Raw genomic sequence first — 14,181 nt, 5'->3', positions numbered from 1 at the left:
CTCCAGGCTCAGTCAGGCTCTCTTTGCCCTGCTCTCTCCTAACACTTGACACCCCAAAATCCCTCAAAGAGTGATTAGTGATTTAAGTAGTCCTGGACTCCTGATTAATTTACAGGTTTAGTCAACTAACATTAATTAAGCAGGGTTAAATCATATTGAGACTACTTGGCACATAACTGCTGGAGAATACCAAGAAATGTTAAAACTAAGCTACCTGGAGCCTGGGCTAGGGAGGTTGGCTTACTTGCCTATACTAGGCTGGCGTTTTCTCCCCACCCCCCTCTCTCCCTCTTCCCAAATCTTTCCACTTTCTGGTGGGTTCCTGTCCTTACTCCTTACCTGTATTCACTGGAAAGGGTTCAATAAGATATTGGGCTAACTGTGCCAGCATGGAATCCAGGCCTTCCTCTGTTACTTACTAGTTACATGACTGAAAGATTCCTCATCTAAATTGGAAATTACCCTCCTTCCTCAGCTGTTTGAGGAATACATACGGAAGTAGTTGGTGCCCCATAAGGCAGTATAGAATTGTGAAGTATTATTAGTATTTGTCTAAGGCAGACTGCAGGCTCAATGGTCCAAACAGAGACAGTTTTGAGGACATTGTGAACCCAGAAAGAAAGAAATGCCTAAAATTTTGTTGAAAAGAAGAAACAGAAAACCTTGAAGATGCCATTTGTCCTTGGCCTACTCAGCCATCTGCAGGACTGGCTTCCCAAGACTCGAGTCAAAATCTTGTGATGCTTAATTGACATTAAGCTTTCTGTTCAGCCTCCCCCAAGTACCCAAGTTTTCTTCCAGGCTTAAGATTTGGGGGATGTATTAATTTCCTGTTGTTATGGTAAAAAAATAACCACAAATGTAAACACAGATTTATTAAAACAACACATATTTATTATCTTACAGTTCTAGACATCAGAAACCTGAAATATGTCTCACTGAATTAAAATCAAGGGATGATCCTTTCTGGAAGCTCTAGGGAAGCCTTGCCTTTCATAGTTTTTAGATGCTATTCACATTCCATGACCCCTTCCTCCATCTTCAAAACCAGCAAATGGCTAGTTGCGTTTTTCTCACATCTGATCACTCTGACACTGACTCTCCTTGCCTCCCTATTCCACTTACAAGAACACTTGTAATTACACAGAGAAAAATCCAAGATAATCTCCTCATCTCAAAATCCTATTCCTTTGATACTCAAGCCCATGTTCCTTTTACCTCTAGTTGGTTTGAGAGGCTTCAGGGAACTCACTCTGGGATTCTATGTGGAATCCAGGGAAGGCATCCCATTCTTGGCCTGGATATTCCCTATTTACAACCACTGGCAGCTCAAACATGCAGGGAAGGTGCCTCCTTCTTTTTGGGAATGGGAGTCATTGATTTAGCATGGGCAAGGTCTCTGTAAAGATCTGTAGGCACATTTGCCAGAGAAGGGGGGAATTTTGCTTTCAGAGGAACAATTTTGGGTTATCTGAGGGCCACCTAGCCAAGCCCTCAGTAGTGACAATAGATATCATCCTAGATCAAGGACTTAAGTAGAGACAGGAGTAGTGATGTTCTTTCAGTCTTCTGTCTTGATCTCGACCTTCACCACATAGGGTAACAAGGTCTTAACAGAAAATTATGGGATTTGTGGTACTGTTAATTTTTTACTTATCTGGACCCTTTGGACCATTTGTGAGCCACACTGGCCAAGTGATACAGTGTTCACCCAAAACACCAAGAGGGAATAGGTACCTTTACTGACAGGTTATAAATGCATAGGATTTCCTTAGAAAGGTGGGATAAAGGCCCCAGCAAGACACAAGGGGAAAAGTCAATAATGGGTTCATTTATTTATTCATTCATTCATTTGTTGAACAGATGTTGAGACCTGTTCCAGGTTCCTTGCTAGAAGCCAAAGATCAGTCTGCAGGGAAGATACAGTTCATCAGTGGGGCTGAACTCTGTTCAAATACCCAACAATTAACACAGTGACTACACAACAGGCAAAGCCATAGGCTTTTAGACTGATTATAGCAGTAACTGCAGGGGTCAGGGGAACTCAAGAATTGGAGCTGGGTTAAAGTCTCTAGGGAAATAGCATGCAGGAGAGTATGGTCAGAAGACAACAGGAAGAGCAACAGGTCTGTGTGGATGACGAGGCACAAATGGACCTGGTAAGACGGACTTGAAGGCCAGGCCAGTGCATTTGGATTTTGTGCTACAATGAATGAAAATCAATTGAAACTGAGGTATAATTTACATACCACAAAATTTGCCTTTTTAAATTGTATAATTAAATGATTTTTAGAAAATTTAGCAAGTTGTACAACCATTACCATCATCCATCACTCCAATAAGATCCTTCCTGCTCTTTTACAATTAATCCTCATTCCCATCCCCTACCTCAGGCAAACATTGTTTTACTTTCATTATATTTTTATTATTACTTTCATTATTTTTATTTTCATTTTTAAAATTTTATATATCATATATATAAGTTGTAGCTAGATGCAATACCTTTTATTTTATTCATTTATTTATTTTTATGTGGTGCTGAGGATTGAATCCTGTGCCTCACCCATGCTAGGCAAACGCTCTACCACTGAGCTACAACCCCAGCCCCTCCATTCCTTATTATTGCTAAATAATATTCCATTGTATGGATACATTGTATTTTGTTTATCCATCAGCAATAAATTGATATTTGGGTTGTTCCCACTTTTAGACTATTATGAATAATAATATGAACATTTGTGTTCAAGTCTTCTGTTGATGTATGTTGGCATTTTTCCTTGGATAGATAACTAAAATTGCTGGGTTATATAGTAAATATATATTAAGTCCTTTAAGAAACTGCCAAACTTCCCAAAATATCTGCACTATTTTACATTCCCATCAGCAATATTTGAGGGTTCTACTGTCTCCCTGTTCTCACCAATTGCTGTTATTGCTGTCTTTTTGATTACAGCCATTCTAGTAAAGGTGAAATGATATTTCAGATGTTTTTAATTTGATTTGATTTAAACGTGCTGAAAATATTTAAATATGCTTACTAGACAATTGCATATCTACTTTGGTTAAATATCTGTTCAAATCTTTTGCCCAGCTTTTATTTGAGTGTTTTTATAGTACTATATTTGTGTTACAAGTATTCTTTATGTATTATGGATATATTATCAGATGTGATTTACAATTGTTTGTTCCCAACTTGTGACTTATCTTTCATCTTCTTTTTTTAATAATTTTTTAGTTGTAGATGGACACAATACCTTTATTATTTATTTAATTTTATGTGGTGCTGAGGATGGAAACCAGTGCCTCATACATGCAAGGCAAGCATTCTGCCACTGAACCACAATCTCGGTCCTATTTTCATCTTCTTAATGGTGTCTGTTGAAAGACTTTTAAGGGAAAAAAGGACAAGACAACTAATGTGAACAAATTTTAAATGTTTTTTTTTTTTAAAAAAAAAGGACAAGATAGAGCTATGCTTCAGAAAGATAGTCTGGCAATTGTATGTGGGAAGGAACAAAGGGGACAGAGAGCTCTTTTCATAAGTTATAACAAAGGGAACAGGCACAGGTCAAGTTTCTTAAAATCCTCTGGGAATCAAAGGGTTATAAGCAGATATTTATCAAAGCATGTTTACAGTCCAGTTAATCAGTAAACCAGAATCCGTGAGACTACCAATCTAGGGATATGCAAGAACTTTTCAAGAGGTTTTCCAGGATTGGGAAAGGAAGAGAAATGAGCATGGAGAGCTGAGGGGCTATTCCAGAGCTACGTAAATAATTTCCCGCATTGAGTGGGAAAGTCCTAAGCCTCCTTTCAAGTGCTGTCACACTAGTGTTTTGTGGTGGGAGCTAGGTAGTGCTGGTTTTCGGCTCTTTGGATTTTGACTGTTGAGGAGGCTATTTGGAGAGGTGGGAGCACATTTCAGTGTCTCTTTTTGAAGAAGCCCAGCAAGATGTCAGACCTGCTTTCAGCCTTCCTGCACCTCCTCCTTCTCTTCAAGTTGGTTGCCCCAGTCACTTTTCGTCACCACCGTTATGATGACCTTGTGCGGACACTGTACAAGGTGCACAACCAGTGCCCCTACATCACACAGATCTACAGCATCGGTCGCAGTGTAAAGGGAAGACACCTCTATGTCCTGGAATTCAGTGACTACCCTGGAATCCATGAGCCCTGTAAGTCTTGAGCAGTTCTGGGAGCATGTGGGACTGGACTCTTTCCTTACAAATCCAGTCATTGGAATTGTTTCTAGGATGGTCGGTGGAACCTTCTCCTATGGATTATTACCTCGTTCTCAAACTGTGACAAGTCTTTGCCTACTTGGCTCTTAAATTTCCCCTGCCTCTGGGAGCCACAACCCCAATTCAGGCTCCAGCCACTCCTTCCTCCTTAGGTTCTGTTTGCTTAAGACCTTAATGGCAAAAGGTGAATCTTCTTCCTGGCTCCCTTCCCATCCCCCACCTTCCCTCCCATTCCCCTTCTTTTTTCTTGCTATTATAGTATAATATCTTTCACAACCCAATGGCTCAGGAGCATAGCAGAAATAATTAGCTCTTGTAGTTTTGTCAGGGAATTTAGAAGGGTTTAGGAGACTCTTCCTGGAGTAGAAGCAGGATAGAACACAGTATCCTAGAGTTCAAGGGTTGGGGTATTAGATTTATTTATTGGATTCTTTTTTGCCAGTTTGCTTCTATTATCAAAGCAATCCATGTTTAGATTAAAAATTAGAAATTAGATGTAATAATAATAAAGTTCATCCATAATCCCAACATTCACCGAAAACCACTGGTAATAAATGGATGCATATCTTTCCAGACATTTTTCTCTGCATATATAAATCTACCTTTCATACACATATAGTTTTTCATAAAAATAGAATCATAGCTCATACTTTCATACTTTCCTCATTTCACAGTCTGTTATGAATAGCATTTGTGTCTATAAATATAGATCTATGCCACTATTTGGGGCTGTGAAATATCTTATTGCATGGTTGTCTTTGTCTGCTCAAGAGTTGATGGACATTTAAGTTATTCCTAATTTCTCATTGCTTTACTTTACTTTCCTCTCCACTCCCACATCCTCAGCCCTAGCCCAGTCTCCACCACAACTTGCCTAAATTATTGCATAAACTCCTAATGGGTCTCATAACTCCTAACTGATCCCACTGAATCTTCTGAACCTTCTCTGAATCTTCCTGAACTTTCTCTGAACCTTGTGTTATTTGGCACACAAAATAATTGTTTTCCTAGAAACTGTTATAATCTTACTCTTCTGCTTCAAAAACCCCATGAATTTGGACTATGTGAATATCAGAATATTACATAGGAGAAGCTCAAGGATCGTCATATGGTTATATGGTCTGAAGGGACTTGCTTTGAAGTTGCACTTGCATAGCTAGAACATGCTTTTACTCAGATCTCGTGTTCACTGTGGAAGCTTAAGACTATTAGTAGGTATGATGGGGTCAGTCCCCCAATACAGGTTCCCTTCTTGGTGCCTCTATACTTTCTAGCATTCAAGGCCTTCCTTGGAGTTTGCTTATACAACACTGCCTCTCCTGATTCCACTTTTCTCTGAAGCCTGTAACTTTAGCTATTCATCCATCTGTTCCTTTTATTCACTTATTTTATAAATATTTACCAATAACCTACTATATGTAAGAACTTTTATGTATTCTAGAATTACAACACAGAATAATACAAAGAACTTGCCCACATAGGCCTGAAGCCTAGTGGAGTCTACTGAGTAATACAATACATATTATATCAGATGGAAACTAATGCTAGAGCAAAAACAACTCAAGAAAGAGAGAGAGTTGCATGAGGTAATATTGGGAGGAGCAAGGAATTGGTGATCAGGAAAGGATTCCCCACAAGGTGGTTTTGAAAAGAGATCCAAAGGACATGAGGGAACATTTCATTTTGATATTGGGCAGGGGTTGGGAAGGTGGCAAGATAACAGGCAGAGGCAAGAGCAGAGGCAAAAGCTAGGGCATGCTTGGCACACATGAGGAAAAAGTGAGGGGGTGGCCATATGGTCCAGCAGGGTGAACAAGGGTAGAACAAGAGGCAAAGTCAGAGACAAACAGTGGGGAGTACTGGGCAGCAGAGGGTCACATAGGGCCTTAGAGACCTTTATGAATATTTTGCCTTTTACTTTAAGTTAAATGAGAAGCCATCAGAGAATTTTAAGAAGAGTTGCAAGATCTGACTTACATTTTTTGAAAGATCACTCAGAAGAGAAGGCAGCAAATTGCCTCTCCAGAACCAGCATCAGCTTTGGTGAATGAAGTTTTACTGGAATGGCCACACCCATTTGCTTTTGTATTACTTTGGTTACTTCTGCTGGAAGAGTTGAATAGCTGTGACAGAGACAATATTGCCCACAAAGCCTAAAGGATTACTTTCTGTCCCTTTAAAGAAATTTTTTGCAAACACCTGATTCAGGAGAAGAGGCTTAAACAGGGCTGGGCAGATGCCAGGAGACCAAGTGGGAAATTCATTACAAAAATCCAGGCATGGGGGGGTGGGGGCTTGAACCAAAATGGTATTTTGAGAAATGGTTGTATATTATGAGGGCTGGGTCTTGCCATGACCTGCGCGGGCTATGAATTTTCAGTTTCCCTTGTGTGACATGTACTGGCTGAGAAATATGGCAAAAAATCACACAATACAGAAGTAATTTTGAAAAGTGAAAATGGGACGGCTCTACGACCTTAGGGGTCCTGCTTCCACACTGGAAGGAGAGAGAGAAGAGCCCACGTTTGCTTTATTTATACAAGGGGGCTTCAAAGGATTTTCATGGAATGTTCTTTTGCCAAATAAGAGGAGGGCTGTCCAAGCTCAATGGGTAACGCCCCAGTCAGGAGCTACAGAGCAACCTCTCTAGCTGACTAAAAGTAATCCATTAAGTGGGAGAAGCCACAAAATGACTTGCAATGCCAGAATTGCAAGGCTGGGTAGAAGCTTTTCAAATAGCTCAGGGGTGGCCCCCCACAGATGGGAGTATGGGCTCAGTGGTGAAGTGCTTGCCTGGCATGCACAAAGCCCTGGGTTTGATTCCCAGCACCACATGATGGGGGAAAAAAAAGAAGGAAAGAAAAAAAAATGATTATGTTCTCAGCCCTAGCCCAGTATGGAAGTGTATCCCTGTAGACTCCAGAGGCTAAACAGGAGTATCACAAGTTCAAGGCCAGCGTGGATATTTAGAGAGACCCTGTCTCAAAATAAAAAATAAAAAGGACTGAGGTTGTAGCTCTGTGGTAGGAAGTACCTGGTACCCTAATACCATGAAGAAAAGAAAGACCAAGAGAAAGAAAAGAAAGGGAGGGAAAACAGAGAAAAAAGAATCTAATCTTGAATACATACTAAGTGCATTCCACCATGCCAAGTTCCACAGGACAGTGGTTCCCTAACTTGGATTTCATAGAAAAGTTAAAACTTTTTTTATGATTAAGATTAGAGGAGACTAAAATAGATTTTCCAAGTTTTATTTTATTGAATAAGAATATGAAGGAAACTGACCTCTACTATTACCAACCTTTCCTGAAAGAACACCAAGACAGATAAGAAATACATAATCTAAAATTTAAGAAATACCACAAGATTAAGAATACACATTATGGAAAATTCACAGAAATCCTGTAGGTTACAAATGTTCCTTTGGAAAAGACTGCTCTAGGAATACTAAGATAACTAATAATGGATCATGTTCTAAAGAAAATTAAAAATTGTATACATTACTAAGGCCAGGTCCAGTAAATGAATTATAATATGTGCAAAAATGTCAAGTATGGTAAAAGAGAAGTCAGCAGACAGCTCACTCCCAGCAAGGAGAGCCCAAGATGGCCTTACAGAGTAAGAAATATTTGAACTCGGCCTATGAGTATGATAAGGAGAATTTGGAAATAAGGAGATGAAGAGGTGCAGAATCAAAAAAGAAATGGAGGCAGAAAAGTGTTGGATAGAAAAGAAGACACTTGACAAGAAGCTTTTCTCTTTCCTTTTTAAAGGGCACAAGAGCCAGCACAATGGCACAGGCCTGTAATCCCTAGAGACTGAGGAAGCTGAGGCAGGAGTATTGCAAGTTTGAGGCCAGCCTCAGCAACTTAGCCAGACCCTGCTCAAAAAGAAGAAGAAGAGGAAGCAGCAGCAGCAGCAGCAGCAAGAAGAAGAAGGAGGAGGAGGAGGAGGAAAATAAGAAGAAGCAAGCATAATCTTTTTAAAAAACATTTTTAAGTTGGGGTTGTATCTCAGTGATAGAGTGCTTGCCTAGCATGTATAAGACTTCCTCTTCCTCCTCTTCCTCTTCCTCCTCCAGGGATTGAACCCAGGGGCCCTTAACCACTGAGCCACATCCCCAGACCTTTTATTGAGACAGAGTTTTACTAAATTGCTCAGGGTCTTGATAAATTGCTGAGGCTGGCTTTGAACTTGTGATCTTCCAGTCTCAGACTTCCAAGTTGCTAGGATTATAGGCCTACACTACCATGCCCGGCAAGAATATTTTAAAAGTGTTTTTATTAGTACATTATAGTTTTATATAATTGTGGGGTTCATTTTGACGTATTCATAAATACATATAACATAACTTGCTTCTTTTCAATTCTCAGTATTATTTCCTCCCTCCCCTGACCCCTTACCTCTACTCTATTGGTCTTTTTTAAAATTAATTTATTTTTTTAAATTTGTGTTTGCTTTTTAATGTATAACTAATGCTCTAATTGGTGCATTAGTTATACATGAAAGTGGAATTCATTGTGATATATTCATATGTGCACATACCATGATTTGGTCAATTTCTTTCCACAGACTGATCTTTAAATGATTCTACAGGCTATCTCCAGAATCTTAATTCTTAGCCAAGCTGAGCAGTTATTAGCATGGCCAAACACTAAGGACTGAAACATAAATAGATTCCTTCCTACTCTGTCTCAAGACATGTCTCTCAGATACAAAGGAAAGATTTTAGCTTCCTAAGTGCCCTAAAAATTATGTCTTCAATTCAATTGGGATGACTGTTAAATGTTATGCCATAACCTAGAGTACTTCATGAGACATATTTTGGGAAAACACAAGCCTCATCCTGAAGGATTAGTCTCTGCTTGAGAAGCAGCATGCTACTGTGAATGGTACTACAAATGCAAGCTGGGCTTTGACTTTTATTGTCTGCACTAGCTAGGTGGCCTCAGACAAGTTTCTTAACCTCTTTCATCCCTAGTTTCTTGGCTTTGAGCTAACCATGCCTACTTCACAGGTTTTTCTGTGAAGATGAGTAATAATGAACATAAATGCCCAGTTCATCGTAGGGGTTCAAAAGGTAGTATGCATTATTATCCCTGGTATGAAGTTTTAGACATTTTGCAATTGCAATTGGTTAGGAAGGGGCTCTGGGATTATTGGCAAAGACTCAATGAAAGCCTAAGGTTATCTTTTATGTATTAATGAAAAGGAAGGAAAAGATGCTTTTGCAAGATCATGACTTAGTAGCACTTCTAAACTTCCCCATCTTTTCTTCTCCTGCATGTGCGTGTTCTGCTTGCAGTGGAACCGGAAGTCAAGTATGTGGGGAACATGCATGGTGATGAGGTGCTGGGCCGGGAGCTGCTGCTGCAGCTGTCCGAGTTCTTGTGTGAAGAATTCCAGAACCAGAACCAGCGCATCATGCGGCTCATCCAGGAAACGCGCATTCACATCCTGCCCTCCATGAACCCGGATGGCTATGAGGCTGCGGCCACACAGGTAGAAGCCCAAAGGAAATACCAGGGAGAGACTAAAGCCATATTAGGAAAGAAAGTATAACACAGAGCATGGATAGATGGGTTCTTTGTTTCTAAATTCAAAGAATGAAATCCATGGACGCAAGGGTGAGAGCAAAGTAACAGGATTTATTAGCATAAGAGAAAGAAAGCAGAGCTTCCAAATAGGGAAGGGTCCTGAGAGGGATGCCAAGGGCTTATCTGCTGTCTAAGGGTTTTTAAAGGCATATCTGATGACCCAGGGCAGATAATTTGGGGGGTGAGAGATGGATCAATCAAGCTCTTCAAGCTCCCAGTTTAGTAAGCCAATCAGAAATGCCTAAGTTTAATCCCTTATTTACATAATTAAGAGGTCAGGTCCAACCTTGTGATTTGACATGTCTATTGGGGAGGGGAAGTTCTTCAAGCAAGGTTAGATCTGGTAGTGGGCGGCGGCTAGGAGTAGAGGTAGCCAAGGGAGAGCCATGTGGTTGAAGCTGTCAGCAGCAGGGACAGGATATGCTAACTAAGGAAGAGCTGTTGCAGTTGAATCTGTCAGGGACAATGCCAGGATGTTCTCCAGGCCCGATGTCTCCTTCTAGGATGGCATGGTCTCATTCCCCCTTTTCCCTTCTCTGAGGCTCTATCCTGTCTGCCTGTGGGAAGTTTACCTTCTTGCCCATTCCCTCAAAACTAAATGCCAACAGACAATGTATCCCAGTAAAAAAATAAAGGATAACCCTAGGAGTGATGGCACTCGCCTGTAATCCCAGTTTCTTGGGAGGCTGAGGCAGGAGGATCACAAATTCAAGGTTACCCCTCCACAACTTAGCTAAACCCTGTTTCAAAAAAAATTTTTTTTAAAGTAGAGAGAGAGAGAGTTTTTTTAATACTTTTTTTTTTTTTTAGTTTCCGGTGGACACAACATCTTTATTTTATTCTTATGTGGTGCTGAGGATCGAACCCAGCGCCCTGTGCATGCCAGGCAAGCACGTTATGGCTTGAGCCACATCCCCAGCCCAAAATTTTAAAAAATTAGAAGGCTGGGGATATAGCTCAGTGAGGAAGCACTCTTGAGTTTAGTCCCCATACCAAAATAAATAAATCATAAATAAAATAAATAATAAAAAATAAAATAATAAACAAAATAAATGATAAAAGATAAAATGGCTGAGAAAAAAAGCAACAGAAAATAAAATAGAACTATAATAAAGACTTTGGTCCTGTCTAAATGTAACACATTAGGCAATAACTGTGGGCTCTCTGAGCTTCAGTTGCTTCTACACCTGTCCAGTTGACCTCAAGGTTTATTGTGAGGATCAATGAGGCAATGTCTATGACAACACTTTGTAAACTGAAAAATACTATGCAGAAGTGAAGTGATATTGCAAAATACACCTCTTTCCCTGAACTTTTGGCTTCTGATTGTAAATATTGTTCACCCTCCCACCTTACATGCCTATTTGAGGGGTTTTTGTGTTTTTTGTGGAAGCAGGGATTGAACCCAGAGGTACTCAACCACCGAGCCACACCCCCAGCCCTCTTTAAAAAATTGACACAGGTTCTGCTAAGTTTCTGGTTCTGGCCTTGAACTTTCAATCCTCCTGCCTCAGCTTCCTGAGTAGTTTAAATCTACATGGGAATATGGTTAAAGATTGAGTAGAGGCAGACAGAGGAATGGAACCAGATTGTTGAGCCAGTTATGCTGCTGGCTTTGAAAATGGAAGAAGGAACCATAAACTCAGGAATGTGGATGGCCTCTAGAAGGTGGAAACGTCAGAAAACAGATACCTCTAGAGCCCTCAGAAGAAATTCAACACTGCTGACACCTAGCATTTATTTCAGTTTTCTGACTTCCAGACTGTTAGGGGAAGCCCTTTACCATGCTGTTTTTCCTTCCTTCCTTCCTTCCTTCCTTGCTTGCTTTCTTCCTTCCTTCCTTCCTTGCTTGCTTCCTTCCTTCCTTCCTTTTTTTTTTTTCTTTTTTTAGTACTGGGGATGGAAACCAAAGCCTCATGAATACCAGGTAAGCCCTGTATCACCAAGCCACACACTCAGCCCCTCTTCTTGTCATCTTAACTAATAACCAGTCTGGGTAGCAAATCAACTGATCAAGGCTTAATGCTAACGATTAAGAACTACATTGATAAGAATGAGCAAGCAGTGAAAAAACCCTGGAAGCAAAAAGAAAATCATTGTATCACAGAAGTTTGCACCACTGAAAAATCAGATAAATGTTTCCATTGGAACAGAATTGCTACAGGAAACTTAAGATAAATTTTTTAAAGTTATGTGTTGAATGGTGATCTAAGAATAAAATATAAGCAGGATATTATGAAAATATAAAAATAAAGATCTCTTAGAGAATATTCAAGAGGTAGTACATCTGTGACTTACTTTTCAGCTGTCCAACATCATTCATTCACCCCACTTTGGGAAACAACCAACAATTTGGGCTCTATCCTCTCAGTCCACAGGGCTGCCAGGGACACTAGTCCCTTTCTCCAATGCCACACAAAACATTGAATGGAATTTCAGTTTTTAACAGGTATCTTAACATATCTCTGTTATACCATTTTTTATATTTAATTATTTGTGTATATATATCTAACTTATGTACACTATGAATTAGTAGAGTAATGTCTCACTCCTTTCCCTAATGTCTGTCAGACCTTTGAATGGAAACTTAAGTAAATTTGAGTTGACTAACTGGATGACTGAATAAATGAATGAATACATGAGCAAATAAAAATAAAGTGTGAAGTATGAGAAGAGAAAGGAAGTTGATAATGCTCAAAAGAAAATAAGAAAGAACTTATATTTTTCAAAAAGCAAGAGAGTGGATTTCCATGGTAAAACCACTTTGGAAAACAGCTCATCAGCTTTTCAAAAAGTTCAGTCCCTGTTACCAAAAAAAAAAAGTGACCTTACATCAACAGATACCAGCAGGTCTACTCCTAGGTATCTACCAAAGGAAAAGAAAATACACACTCATGCATAGACTTGTACATAAATGTTCATAGCAGCATTGTCCACACCAGCCAAAAAAGCAGAAACAACCCAGTGTCCATGTACTGTGTTGAGTAGCATCGCTGTCCTTAATTTTGTGTTCACTTAGTACCTGTGAAAGTGATCTTGTTTGGAAATAGTCTTTGCAGGTATAATTAAGTTCAGATGAGGTCATACTGGATTAGGGTGAATTCTAAATCCAAAATGATTACTGTCCTTATAATAAGAAAGAAGTGTCTAAATAGAGACACGGACACACTAGAGAGAAATCCAGGTAAAGATGGAAGCAGAAATTAGAGTGGGCCATGGTGGTACATTTCTGTAATCCCAGCGGAAGACTGAAGAAGGAGGATCAGAAGTTCAAGGCCAGCTTCAGCAACTTATCGAAGCCCTAAGCAGCTTTGTGAAACCATGTCTGTAAATAAAATATAACAAGGACTGAGGATATGGCTTAGTGGTTAAGCACCACTTGGTTCAGTCTCTGTTACCAAAAAAAAAAAAAAGAAAGAAAGAAAAGAAAAAAATTAGAGGGATGCATTCACAAACCAAAGATTACCTCCAACCTCCAGAAGATAGAAGAGAGAAAGAGAGAAACTTCAGAAAGCTGAGCCTGCTGAGCCTGCTGGCACGTGGATTTCAAACTTTGAGCCTCCAAAAGTGTGAGACAACAAATGTCTGTTATTAGAAGACTCCCGTTTTTGTAGTAACTTGTTACAGAAGCTCTAGGAAACTAACGCAGTCCCTCATCTGGTAAATGGATGAACAAAATGTGATACATCCATTTGATAGAGTTATTCAACAACAACAACAACAGCAACAACAATGAGGCTCATCAACAAATGAATGAGCCTCTAAAAATATTATGTGCAGTCAGGGAAAAAAATCACAGAACATTCAATGCATGATCCTACTTTTGTGACATGTCTAGAGAATGTGAATCTGTAGAGAAAGAGTGATGACCTTGGGCTGGTGGGAAAATGAGGACTGACTATAATAAAAAAGTTTCTCGGGCTGAAGTTGTGGTTCAGTGGTAGAGCGCTTGCCTAGCATTGAGGCCCTGGGTTCGATTCTCAACACCACATATAAATTAATAAATAAATAAAGGTCCATCAACAACTAAAAAAATATATTTTTTAATGTTTCTCTTTAGAATGATAGAAATGTTCTGAAATCAGATTATGATGATGGCAGTACAACTCAATAAGCATATCAAATTCATTGACTTGTACACTAAAAACAAGTAAATTTTATGGTATGTAAATTATATCTCAAGATCTTTTTTTTAAAAAAACAAGAGCTCCCATGATTCTGAAACACTTTTCTGTTGTTACAGCTTCTCCTGGGATCTGTATCTGCAGTACATGTTTTACAGGGAAACTTCAACCACACCATTGGGATTTTGGAGAGGTTAAAGAAGAAAGTGCTACATTATT

General features: G+C 39.5%; 1 protein-coding gene across 1 annotated transcript in view; it reads left to right on the top strand.

The window, feature by feature from the left end:
- The first annotated feature begins 3,730 nt into the window (after positions 1–3,730).
- Positions 3,731–14,181, top strand: part of Cpn1 (carboxypeptidase N subunit 1) — a 28,016-nt gene continuing 17,565 nt past the window's right edge. Inside the window, exons 1-2 of the mRNA XM_026394825.2 lie at positions 3,731–4,175; positions 9,547–9,743. Of these exons, the coding sequence (XP_026250610.1) occupies positions 3,953–4,175; positions 9,547–9,743 (420 nt within the window). The 5' untranslated portion in view covers positions 3,731–3,952. The remainder of the gene's footprint in view (positions 4,176–9,546; positions 9,744–14,181) is intronic.

The sequence above is a fragment of the Urocitellus parryii genome, chromosome 5 (genome assembly GCF_045843805.1).
Source record: "Urocitellus parryii isolate mUroPar1 chromosome 5, mUroPar1.hap1, whole genome shotgun sequence".
Taxonomy (NCBI): domain Eukaryota; kingdom Metazoa; phylum Chordata; class Mammalia; order Rodentia; family Sciuridae; genus Urocitellus; species Urocitellus parryii.
The sequence above is the reverse complement of the archived record's forward strand: the minus strand, read 5'-3'. Positions and strand labels throughout refer to the sequence as shown.